This window comes from Ictidomys tridecemlineatus, chromosome 4 (assembly GCF_052094955.1).
Source record: "Ictidomys tridecemlineatus isolate mIctTri1 chromosome 4, mIctTri1.hap1, whole genome shotgun sequence".
Taxonomy (NCBI): domain Eukaryota; kingdom Metazoa; phylum Chordata; class Mammalia; order Rodentia; family Sciuridae; genus Ictidomys; species Ictidomys tridecemlineatus.
Window position 1 is genome coordinate 127,221,549 of NC_135480.1, and position 13,034 is coordinate 127,234,582.

General features: G+C 30.5%; 1 protein-coding gene across 6 annotated transcripts in view; it reads left to right on the forward strand.

The window, feature by feature from the left end:
• The window catches only part of Agtpbp1 (ATP/GTP binding carboxypeptidase 1), a 196,411-nt gene that overhangs the window by 123,894 nt on the left and 59,483 nt on the right, over positions 1–13,034 (forward strand). For all 6 annotated transcript variants that reach the window (XM_078047392.1, XM_078047393.1, XM_078047391.1 and 3 more), the window contains 3 exons: positions 3,568–3,651; positions 5,425–5,511; positions 5,596–5,744. In XM_078047392.1, the coding sequence (XP_077903518.1) occupies positions 3,568–3,651; positions 5,425–5,511; positions 5,596–5,744 (320 nt within the window). The remainder of the gene's footprint in view (positions 1–3,567; positions 3,652–5,424; positions 5,512–5,595; positions 5,745–13,034) is intronic.

Consider the following 13,034-nt stretch of genomic DNA (forward strand, 5'->3'; position numbering starts at 1 on the left):
CAAGGAGTTTATTTTTATGACATTAAAAACAAAGAGGGAAAGGCACTCTGAATTAGTAAAAGGCACTCTATATATAAAGTAAAATCTAGAAGGAAAGTAAAAAAGTATTTACCTAATTGGGTGAGTGGAGGAAATGGATTGTGTCAAAAAAGGAGCCTTTTCTTTCATGCTTTTATGTCATATTTAAAATTTTTTAGAATATTAGTATATCACACATATATACCACAATTTTTCATATCTCTATATAAAATATGTTGACACCCACTTTGTGATACATGTGTAATAAGAATTGTAATGCATTCTGCTGTCATTTTTTTAAATCAATAAAAAAATTCAGTATATTACCTACTCAGAAAGTTTAAATTAAAAAGTAGGTGAAGAATTGTAGGAAAATAATATAAGGAAAACAAAATTCTAGATTTGTTCATGTTAAGTATAAAATAGCTTTGGGAGAAGCATGAGTACTTCTGGAATTCAGGAAGCTGTAGAAGTATATTGGTAGGAGCAAAAGCAGCAGATGGGTTTAGTGAATGATTTTTATGGGTCAGGCACAGAATTAAGTAGTAGGCATTTTATATGCTGTGTATATATGCATATAAAGTGTGCCACTTAGTATTGTAACAGCTCTATGAAGGAGGTGCTGTTATTTCTCTATTTTACAAAAGAATAAGTTGAAGTTCAGGATTTTTGAGTAGTTTATCTGCTTGGCAGAGCCAAGAGTCAAACCCAGGTCTAGATCATGAATCTGTTTTGTTAATCACTGTGTGTATGTGTGTGTGTGTTTGTGTGTGTGTGTGTGTGTGTGATGTATCTTGATTAAACACACATGTAGATAAGTCATACTATCTTGTGAAGAAGATTATCTTGGATTTTCTTTATAGAAGATATGGATAATAATATGGATCCTCAGAGAACCCCATTAAGTATATAATTAACATCATTTCCTATAATTTCCTTACATAAATACAGCAATAAGGTTCATTAATTTTTGTGTGGCTTTGTGGTTGAAAAACCTAACAGTCTTTTGTGGGTAGCTGCATATAGTGTGATCATTTGAGTATGGACTGAACGGGCTGCACATTTTACAGACTGCCCTGCATAAGTTATTTTCTTGAGCCAAGCCTTTGATAAATGTTGAATGTCACTAATTTTGAGGCAATACTTAAAATATACATGTTTTATTTTGTCTGGAGAGCCATATATTTTAATAGGCAAATGTGTAAAGGAACGATTAATGTTCTTTTATGAAATCTAGTTACACAAATACATATCTGAATAAAAAATGATTTTCCCTCTTCCATTCAAGTATTCATTTTAGATCAGGTCTAATATAAATGGCAATTAATGGTTCCCCAAAATACAATGTCAGGTTGAAAAACAGTGGTCTTGTACAACTTGCACATGATTTGGTTTAATGTGGGCTTTTTTTTTTTAAATTTAAAACTGATTACCAACATTGGAACCTTTAGAAGATTTTACATAAAAGGCCAAATTCCTGGTATTTCTTGGAAAAAAAATTAGGTGCAATGGACATCACCTGTTTCCCACTTGACAATTTTTTTTTTTTTTTGGTGGTACTGGAGATTGAACCCACCGATTGAATACTGTACCTCTGAGCTACATTCTCAGCCCATTTTATTTTATTTTGAGACATGATCTTGGGATTACAGGTTTGTGCCACCTCACCAGACAGGCCTGTACTTTCTGAACTTGTTTCATGTGGAATATAGCTATAGAACTGAGCTGTTGTAAGCATCCTTTCAGTATCATTTTCCTAAATAAAACAACCCCAAACTTTTGTAAGTATTTACTTTTGCTCATTGGTGGTCTATATCAACCTTTTTAAATTAAATAAATGAATGTCTTTAGTTATTCATCCATACTGGAACACTTAAAATTTTACATGTGTGATATATTTGAGTGTATGTAGAACTTTCTCTGTTGAAGGTCTGGAAGATCTAATATAAACTCTGAATTTGTTTATCACTATGATAGCTTTCTAAAAAGTCTGTTTCTTTAGAAAGAGTTAGGTATTTTAAAGTTATGACATTAAAGTTAAATTTAAGAATTTATAGCTTAATTTTTGATACTAGATTTTTTTAACTTGATAGACTAGTTTGTCATTTATGTTATTTTAATAGAATAAACTTAAAATAAATTATGCTCGTTTAGTAATTAAGAATTGTTGGCATTGTACTTTCTTATTTTTTGGTGTCATTCTTATATGTATAACTGTTATACATTTTAATATTTTTCCAATAATATGTTTCATTCTTTACAGGTTCTAGGAATTTGAGGTTATGCTCTAATCACAGAGCGGTGTCTTTGTGCAGGAGGCTAGTTTCAGGTTTGCCTGAAGTTAAAGGAGACTTTAAGTATGCAGTATATTCTTGAGGTTTTATTATAATTTTTTTGGCAAACTTTATTATTCTGCTCCGATGAATCTATAAATCACTGTTCTAATTTTCATTACCTATCTTTAGCTGAAATGAACAAAGTTGAAATTTAAATCAGTTTATATAGTTTGACTTTCTCCTTAAGAACAAGCTATGCTATGAACAGTAGCAGTGTGTTAACATTAGCAGGACTTTGGTTGGCCTACCTGAGTTCTAGCATCTGGCTTCAGGATCCAAATATGTTGTTTTGGCTGCAGTTTGGTGCCACCTGGTCAGGTGACTTAAATATTGATGGGGAAGATTGTGAGTTGTGAGTGGCTTAGTCTTCTAGGACAGTGGCAGGGCTTTTAGAAATTTTCCAGTTAGTTAGTGTTTGTTTTGCTATACTGATTCAGAAGGATATGAAGCTCTGAGTATCCTGGGAACACAAGGACCACTTTCACTCCCTGACACAGGTGTATTCCTTTCTTCCACCTTCCTTTCTCACCACAGAAATGAGGGGGGATTCTGTAAAAAGTACAAACTGACTATTAACTGAATTTTGGCCAAATTCCCAGCTAGGTGGGTTTTAAAAAATCTTACGTAATTTGATTTTTCAAATTAACCACTTCTAACACTGCTGCTATTGTGTATACAAAATCATGTGCCTAATGGTTTAGCAAATCCCTACCTTCCCTCTCTGCCCAACCCTTCTTTTTATTTATTTATGTATGTATGTATGTATGTTGTGTGTGGGTGTGTGTGTGCATGTAAGATTAAACCAGTGTCACTGTACCACAGAACTATATCCCTAACCCTTTTTATGTTTTTTTTTTTTTTTTAATTGTGAGAAAGGGTCTCACTATTTTGCCCAGGCTGATATTGAACTTGTGATCCTCCTGCCTCAGCCTTTGGAATTGCTGGAATTATAGGTGTGCACCACTGTATCCAGCTAATTCACGCTAATTCTAATAGACATTCTTGGTTTCCTTCCTTCCTTCCCATTTTTTTCTCCCCTCTCTTCATTTCTTTTTCTTCTTTTCCTTCCTTTCCTCCCTCCTCCTCTCTCTCCTCTCCCACTATTGGACTTTATCATTTTACACCTTTTTCATCCAAAACTTATTTTGGAGAAGGTTGTGCATTGGCATATATAATAGTGAATTTTGATCAAACTTCTCTTTTATGATTTCAGGACAAAAATTGCCCAAGATATTGAGAGGCTAATACATCAAACCGATATCATAGATCGAGTGGTATATGACTTAGATAACCCAAAGTAAGTCTGATTTTAAAAACCTTATTTTTGTTTTTATAGTAAAAATTTACCATTATTTCTAAAAGATAAAAAAAAAAGTACAGTTAATTTCTACCTTGCTGTGTTTTCATCCTTTGACAAGGATAAAATAATTATGGTAAATTATGCTTATTTACTTGAATTGAATATATCACAAGCTTTTATTTGTTTGAGTGGATTTTAAGGCCAGAAACTAATTTTTTGTTGTTGTTGTTTGTTTTTTTGATTTTGTTGCACCAGGAATTGAACCCAAGGGCGCTTAACCACTGAGGCACAACTCCAGCCATTTTTTATATTTCATTTAGAGACAGGTTCTTCCTAACTTGCTTAGGGCCTTACTAAGTTGCTGAGGCTGCTTTGAACTTGGGGTCCTTTGCCTCAGCCTTCCAAACTGTTTGCATTACAGGCATGTGCTGCCCTGCTGGCCTGCCCAGCCTAATGCTGTTTTTTTTTTTTTTTTTTTTTTTTTTTAATAAAATTACCTCCACTTAAAAGAATGGAGATTTCATGTGAAATACTGACTTGTCCAGCAATATTGAACCTTCATTTCCTAAGCACAACAAATTATCATCTCCTTAAGAATGAAGCATGTGCTTGCTAATTTTCACCAGTTCCTACCACTTGCTCCATCTTATTATCTCTTACAGTTTACAGACAGTTTCAGTTATTTAAGTTACCTGACTTAGCTTTGAAGCCATTTATTTGTGATCCTTGGCATGTCAGTTATTTATTACTTAGGATTCTCACTGATATCACCTTTTTGGATTTAAGAATAAATAAATCAATGAAAATTACAAATGTTGACTGTGAATATTATTCAGTCATTTGTTCAGTTAGCCTTTGGTGGGTTTCTCCTTTCCCTGATTATTCTAAGGGAAATTTCACATTTTACTGATAATATTTGGAGGAGATAAGCACTTTTTACAAAGATTTTTGGTAGAGAGGTGAAAGTAAAAGCTATATCCAAAGCTAATGACCAGATTTAAAATAATATTCTTACAATGAGAAAGAGATATCTATTTTATTAAAAATCACTGAGTTATTTCAGTTTTCATAGTTCTGTATTGGAGAAACTGGGCAGACATGATAAAAATAGAAATTCAAGAACCCTAAGTTTGGCATACTGGTATTACTTTTAACTGAAATGACTTTGGAAAAAAAAATCATTGAGCTTCTTAGAGTTTTAGTTTTCCCCTATTCCAATGTAATTTCCAGAGAGCAGAAATTTTTATTCAATCAGGGAACCAAATAAACAACTAAAACAATTATCTGAAACCTAGCAGGTGCTCAATAAATAATTGCTAAAATAATGAACATGTAAAAGGAGGATAATACCTGTCACTTTTGGGGGCTAATTAAATAACTGTTGTCTAGATTGAAGGTAATGTTTTCTCCAGTGAACTGCATGGTTTATTAGCATTATTGCTACTCATGTAGGTTGTATGCAGTTTTAAAAACAAGGTTTTTTTCTATCTACTAATCAGTATTTTAGAAATGATTTTTTTCCAGTGAGTTAAAAGTTTCATTATATTAGAAATTGTAAGAACAGGTTTCTTGTTGTAATTATAGTTTTTTGGGGTCTATAAATGTCAAAGTATGTACTTCCCTGTGTTATAGCCTTTGCTTTAAAAATGAAAAGGGATTCAAGGTGGCAAAAGTGATAACACTTTTAATCTGAGTGTAGTTTTATTTGTTTTTTGATCATCTGCTTAAATGCAATATATTTTAGTACACTTTTTAAAAATATTTGTCTAGTTACACCATTCCAGAAGAAGGAGACATTTTGAAGTTTAACTCCAAATTTGAATCTGGGAATCTTCGCAAAGTAATCCAAATAAGAAAGTAAGTTACTTAAAATAATCTCATTCTTTATATGCACAGATATTTTCCTAATTTTCATCAGATGTGTTTACCTTCTATTTTCAGAAATGAATATGATCTGATTCTGAACTCAGATATAAACAGCAATCATTATCATCAGTGGTTTTACTTTGAAGTCAGTGGAATGCGGCCAGGTGTTGCTTATAGGTTTAACATCATTAACTGTGAAAAGTCCAACAGTCAGTTTAATTATGGTAAGACAGTTTTCTTTCTCAATTGAGAGAGCATGCAGGCATCCTATTTGTAGTACAGAAGTTAAACAACAACAACAGAAAATCACTGACTTTTAAAGACATTTTAATGTCTTGTTTTTTGAAATTCTCAAATATTCAGAATCTGTTTTATGAAATTTGATATAGGTACAGTTTTGATTTGTTGGTGAAAATCATGGTATGTAGGAAAGCTGTTTAAAATTTATGGATATGGTTGATTTTATCCAAGTTGAATAAAGGCAAAGATTTATTGTGTGTGTACCAATGACTCCATAAGTTTGTGTGATTTTCTTTAGCCCATTAATTTGGTATGTTACCGTGATTGATTTTAAAATATAGAATCAGACTTTAAATCTGTGGAATAAGCCCTAGAGTTGGTGTGTAAAAGTGCTAATATTCTGTTAACAATATGTATTTATACTTGAGATGGATACAGATTTATGGTATTTCCTCTTGCCCTTCCCTTCCTCTTCCTCCTCTTCTTCCATCTCAATCTCCATCTCCATTTACTTTAAGTATTGTGATAATACTGACTTGGTAAAACTTGGGAATCGTCCTTTCCTTGGAAGCATTTGTGTAGAATTGGTGTTAATTCTTAAATGTTTCCTTAGTGAAACTACTGAAGATTTCCATATATGATAGTCTTTTTAATTGTAAATTTAATACCTTTAATAATTTTAGGGCTATTCAAATTATCTTTTTCATTTTGAATGGGTTGTGGTAATTTGCTAGGAATTGGTCTGTTTCTTCTGTGTTGTCAAATGAGTTGTAGTATTCTCATTGTCATTTTGATATCTTCAGGGTCTGTAGTGATAACCCCTATTTTGCTCCCATTAATGATAATTTGTGCTTTCTTTTGTTGTTGTTGTTGTTGTTGTTGTCAGTCTAGCTAGAGGTTTATTGATATTATTTACTTTTTCCAAGAGCCAGTTTTTTGTTTCATTGGTTTTCTCTACTGCTCTCTCATTAGATATTAAAAAAACCAAAACCAAACAAAAAACCAAACTCGAGTGCTGTACCAAGTATATAGACTCATTTAAGGTTTTTGTGTTTAGTACTTTAATAACTACAAAACTAAGGGTTATTTGGCATCTGATCTTACATTATGTCTGTGGAGGTACTATAAATGTATAAACTTACATCAGCAATTTAAAATTGAAACATCAAGTTTTAAGTATTTATTCTGATAGTAGCAGTTTGTTAGATAGGATAAAAGATTTTTTTATGGCATACAAAAATATTTACAATGGAGGTTGAGGAGAAAAGTGTTATTTGTGATTAGTTAATAAAATCTTAGAGGTTTTATTCATTATAAAGATTGAAAAGCTTTTGACAACTGAGGTGTGAGATGCTGTATTATCTGGATCAAATAATTTAAGTTATTAAAAGTATGACTATGATGATGCTCTTTAAAGCTTTAGGAGGTTCCCAATTGTGATTATTTATCTGAAAAACAGGAACTAATACCATAGTCTAGAATTTATATATATGAGATAAAAGCTTTAGACAGTCATTTATTTATTGCAATAATTATAGGAAGATTGGATACAATAATACCTAGTTTAGTTATAAATACTTTTCAAATATTTTTTAGTTACCTAGTTTTTAAATGAGTTTTTTAAGAATGTCTATTTTTAGTAAAGCAGGAATAGTAATATGAATATTGTTGGTGTTGTAGATTTCACATTTTTATTTTTGTGATTTTATTATATAGCTACTAATCATTGCATGTAATGTTTCTTACAAACATTTGTTGACTTTAAGCCTTAATATAACTTTAAATCTTAAGTGAGACTCACTCTAATATTATGAAAATAAGAAATATAGTATTTTCCTTATTAAACTTACAAATATAAGTAAACAATGTTTTTAGAGGAGAAAAGAATAATTAATTAAATGTAATTTTATTTGCATTAGGAGTAAAATATTAACACATGTATTCCTGATATGATAGTCAATATAACTTTCAAATAGTGTTGTAGGTGGGTGCCTTTTTACTAACTACTTTTATTTTTACCCTTTAAAAGTAATACTTTTGTAACATTTAAACTAATATACTCGTTAAAATTTTAAGTTGAAAGTATATATTTGAAAATAAAAGTATACACTTGGAATAGTTCTCCTCCTTAAAAAAATGCCTATGCATACATGTGGTAGATAAAATAATCTCTTCCGTTAGTGTCATTTAAATTGTAAAATGAATTAAATTCTATAACTAAAACTAACTCAAAGCAGTAGGCCAGATGGCTGCTTTATTTTTAAATTTCCTCTCCTCCTTCTCCTTTCTCCTTTGGATATTCTTGTATGTATATCACACTTGCCAAACTCACTTTGTAGAGAATTTGGAAAACAGAATGGTGTTAAGAAGAAAATTAAAACCACTGACAATGCATTGTCCAGAGATAATCAATTTAGCCTTTGTTGTTTTATTCCAGCCTTTTTATAATACTGTATATGATTTCTGTATAAATATAGTTATATATTTATTTTTAAAATGAGGTTGCCATTTCATATTCTATATTTTAATCCAATGTTATTTTGTATTTATTTTTTGTCATTGAATATTCCTCTGAGTTTTAATAGACATTCTATAGAGATATTATACTTGAGCCTTTCTTTTTCATTGAACTTAAGTTATTTATGGTTAATTTTTATTGCTGAAATGACCACTGTACTTATATGCTTGTATATGCAGCCCTTTTAAAAATATTTTAATTATTTAGTACAGATTTATAGAAGTGGAATTTCTTTATCTGTGTGCCAGCTATAGCATAGCCTTTTTAAAATTATAGAACACTAGTTCTTTGATTTGGTAAATTAAACAAATTTTGAGAAGAAACTGTAGGAAGGAAGGAGGGGAAAAATCCATAAAAACCATTGTTTAACATTTGTTATCTGTCCTTAAAAGTTTTGCTTTCACATAACTTTAAAATTAAATTTTTCCCTTTTCTGGAGTTGGGATTGAGTGTGGAAACTCATTTGACTACTGCATATATATTTATTACCACACAATAATTTGTAAAACAATGTAGTTATATACTTATTTTATTTGTTCCTTATTCAACACAATATTACTCAGCAACTTTATTAGTAATATCTGAGTAATATTGTGTTGAATAAGGAACAATAAATTATTTAATTACAAGTTGATGAAGATTTAAATCTTATTTAACATTTCAAAATTATAAGCTATTTTGAAATAGGTATCCTTAATTATTTAATTTCATATATGTTTCTTTTTATTGCTTTGCTTTGAATTCCTAGAAGTAGAATATCTCAAAAAAGAATGAATATATAGTGCTGAATACTAGGGAAATTGGGTACTATAGTGCTAGTTGAAGTATTAAATTATTTCAGCCTTTTTGAAGTACATTTGATAGTATATTTTCAGTGTTAATATTTAACTTTATATATCTGAATTTATTTGGGCATTTCCTGTGAATTGGGATTTAAACTTAATCCTATTCTTAGTGGTAAAGTTGCTGAATTTTTTTTTTTTTTTGATACCCATGATTGAACCCAGGGACACTTAACCACTGAGCCACATCTGCAGCTCTTTTAAAAATATTTTAATTTAGAGACAGGGTCTCACTGAGTTGCTTAGGGCCTTGCTAAGTTGCTGAGGCTGGCTTTGAACTCAGGGTCCTCTTGCTTCAGTTTCCCGAGCTGCCGCAATTACAGGCATGCTCCACTGTGCACAACTGAATGTATTCTTTCAGTAAAGAGTTTTAAAATTTTGGTGAGGAATTTATTGTTTTTCAGACATTTTACATTTATAACTCATTTGCAACTGTGTGTCTGACCTGCTTGTAAGAAGGGTGAAAAATAACATCTAGATGACATTTGTCATTACTCTCTTAATAAAAATAGATTAGATAATATATTACCATAATTTACTTATAGTTCCTCACTTTTTGAATTTGAGTTGGGTTGTTCTGATCTCTTGGTCATATTATATGTCCCTGTTGGTTTGAAATATCAGAGAACTCATAAGGCATGGCCCTAACCATATATTAGCATTTGTTTAGAGATTGTTGCTTTACTTATCACTTTGTTTTTAAATTATTTTGACTTTATAATATAGTATAACATTCTGTAGTTTCTTAAGAAAATTTAAAACCCTTTTCTACCCTATTTTTTTCAGAACAGTGTATTATACACAATAAATACCAAAAAACCCCATTTGGTTAAATTTATAGAATTTGGGGGAGAAAGAATTTTTTATATTAAGTATTTCCATGTTCTTACATGGTATGTTGTTTTGTTTATTCAAGTTTTTATGCCCTCATCTAAGTATTTTATATTTTTAAAATAAGTTTCATACATTTTTACCTTTATTCTTAATATTTTAGTTCTTTTCTGTTATGACTAAGTATTTCTATTTTAGATTTGTTATTACTTGTAATTAAGAAAGTTAATGACTTTTATATATTGAAAATCAAACTTTACTGAACTTTTTATTCTCATAGTTTCTCATTGATAACATATTTTATTGATAGGTATCTGGAATTTCTTGTATTCAGTATGTTATTTATCTTTCATTATTTCATTGTTTTCAGTTATAACTTTAAGAATGTTTAAAATAAAAAGGAAACACTGCATATTCTTGTTTATTTTGACTTAAACAGTAATGGCACCCCTGTTTACATTAAGCATGCTAGCACTGTTTCAGACATATATTCTTTCTGAGACTTTTTCCCGTACTAGATCTTAACAAGAGGTTTTTTTTTTTTGTTGTTGTTGTTGTTTTTAAGGTTTATCAATGTAATTTAACTATGTAATGCTATGTAGAGCCTGTTGGTGTGTTGTATATTTTGATAATGTTTCTATTATTAAGCCATCTGCTTAATAATTCTGGGATAAGTCCACTTGGCCACGTAAATTGATCTCTTGATAAATAACTATTCATGATTTGTTAGTATTTTGTTTAAAGGTTTTACATCATTGATCATAAGTTAGGCAAGTCACTTTCTTTTTGGAGGGCTATCTTTGTCCAGTTTCAGAAGCAGGCTGATGCTAACTTGGAACACTTCAAAGAAGAGACTTTTATTTTCCCAGGCTATGTTCTAGAGCAATTTAGATAACATTAATGTTTTTGTGAATTTGGAAAGAAGATGCCTCTAAAATTGATATTTGCACTTCTTTGGGTGAAAAAGTTACCTCTGTATAACTTTTCAAGTTTTCCATTACTCAGTATAGTTTGATTTTATATGATTTTTTAAAAAATGGAGACAGTATTGATAAAATTTTTTTCTTATTTGAGCAACATTTAGATTTTCGAAACTCAGTAGCAGAAATTTGTGATACCTACAATATTTATATTTGTTTCCTTGCTTGTTCTTTTTCCTCTTTTTTTGTCCTTACAATGTAATTTGTTTTGTTTTATAATTTTAAAAAATCTGGCTGTTGGTTTATTCCTTTAGAAGTTTTTTGTTGTTGTTGTTTATTTTCTCCCATTATCTTCATGCAGGTCAGTTTTTTTCCTCTAATTTCTATATTTTTGTATGATGAACAAAGCATTTGGAGTTTTTAATTTGCTCTTGAGTACAACTTGATTCTGTTGTATCCTGCTCAAATTTTAATATTAAGATCTTAATTTTATTTTTAAAAATTGTTTCTAATTATGTGTAGCTTAGGGGTCCTTTTTGACCCAAGAATATTTAGCAACAGGTTTATTATACTTTTACTTTGTTGAATTGTTTCAGTTAAAACTTCTTACTTTCAAATATTAATCTGTTTTGTTTGCAGGTGTGTAGAATTTATGATTTTGTTGTTTGACTTGTTTTTTGATGATTTCAATGTGTTTAAAATTCTTATATTGCTATACTTGTATTTTTCTTTTGCCTTCTTTTTCTTTTTAAGCTTCTTTATTTGTTGTTCTTCAAGGGACTTCAAGCATAGTGAAGTGTAGCCTCAGAATCCAAAATATAACATACAAAAAGAAAAAAATCAAAAATAGATTATACATTGAATTTTTCTCAGTCTTGCTCCATCTGCCTTAAGTTTAGTAGAAATTCATCCTGGATTCTGACAAGAAGTTGTCTGTTGTGAGTTTTCTTTTTATTTCTAAGTATTTGTAAATATTTAACTAGGAATTTAGTACAAACTAAGGAGCTTTTTCAGTAGATGTAATTTTTTTACCAAACTTTGTCCTTAGATTTGATAGATTAATTCCACATAAAGCAAATGTTGGTTCATCTTAACATTAGCAGGATTAGAAGAAGAAAGGGGCCAGTATTTTGGCAAACTAGAATTCCACATTGTAAACATTTATAGCTAGAAGTATAGTTAATATTATGATCATCAGATCCATGTTTTACTTTGTTTCAGGGATGGTGCTGATGACTGATTAAAGATTATTTGAACGGGAGGTATTTGTTTAATTATTTTGCTGAAATGAATAAGTAGAATTAATTAGGAAAATAGCTTATATCTGTTTATTTTTTTGTTTGTTTAGGACTTGTTTGGGGGAGCATTTAGTGTTGGATACTAGAAAATGTGATCACTGCTTTTTTCCTTAGTTGCTTTTCCTTGACATCTTTTAGGTGATATTAATTATTTAGTTTTCTTACAAATGAGTGGCCTTGAATTTAAGAAGTTTTGCAATATGTATATTTCTTACTCTGTTCCTAATTATAAAGAAAATGCTATTTGAGAATTTATGTCACAATTTATGTCTATAAACCATCCTCCCTCTACCCTCTATTGAGAGGGATTTGCTGAAGTCACCACTAGATGGCAGTCTTGCATTTTAGTAATGTGGAGTGTTTTTGTTTTTTTTTTTTTAAATTAGCAAGCTTCTTTTTGACTTTCTGTCTCTGTTTCTCCCAGATACAATGAGGATTTTTAATTATCTTACATATATTGAACATGTTTGGAAGCAGGCAACAGTGGAGAATTTTGGAATACATGCTGCAGTGTTTCTGTCCCCCATCCCCATATTAGTTTTTTCCATACCTTAGAATTGAACTGATCTATTCCTTGACTGAGAAATTCTTCCCTGACTCCCTAAGTTGGGTTAATTCACTAACAAAGGCTCCTTATAATTTATTTTTCTTTTGGGGGGCTCATTACAGTTTTGTGGCTGATTAATATTTTCCTTGCAACCCTTCTGCCCCCGACTCGTGTAAATTCCTTGAGTTAGGAAACATGGTGTTGACTGTCCAAATTCATAGGATAGCAGTTAGATATTCAGTAAATGTTAAATGATTGAGGCAATGGATGGATGAACTATGAAGAAAATCTTCTTAGGAACAGAAAATGAGAATGCAC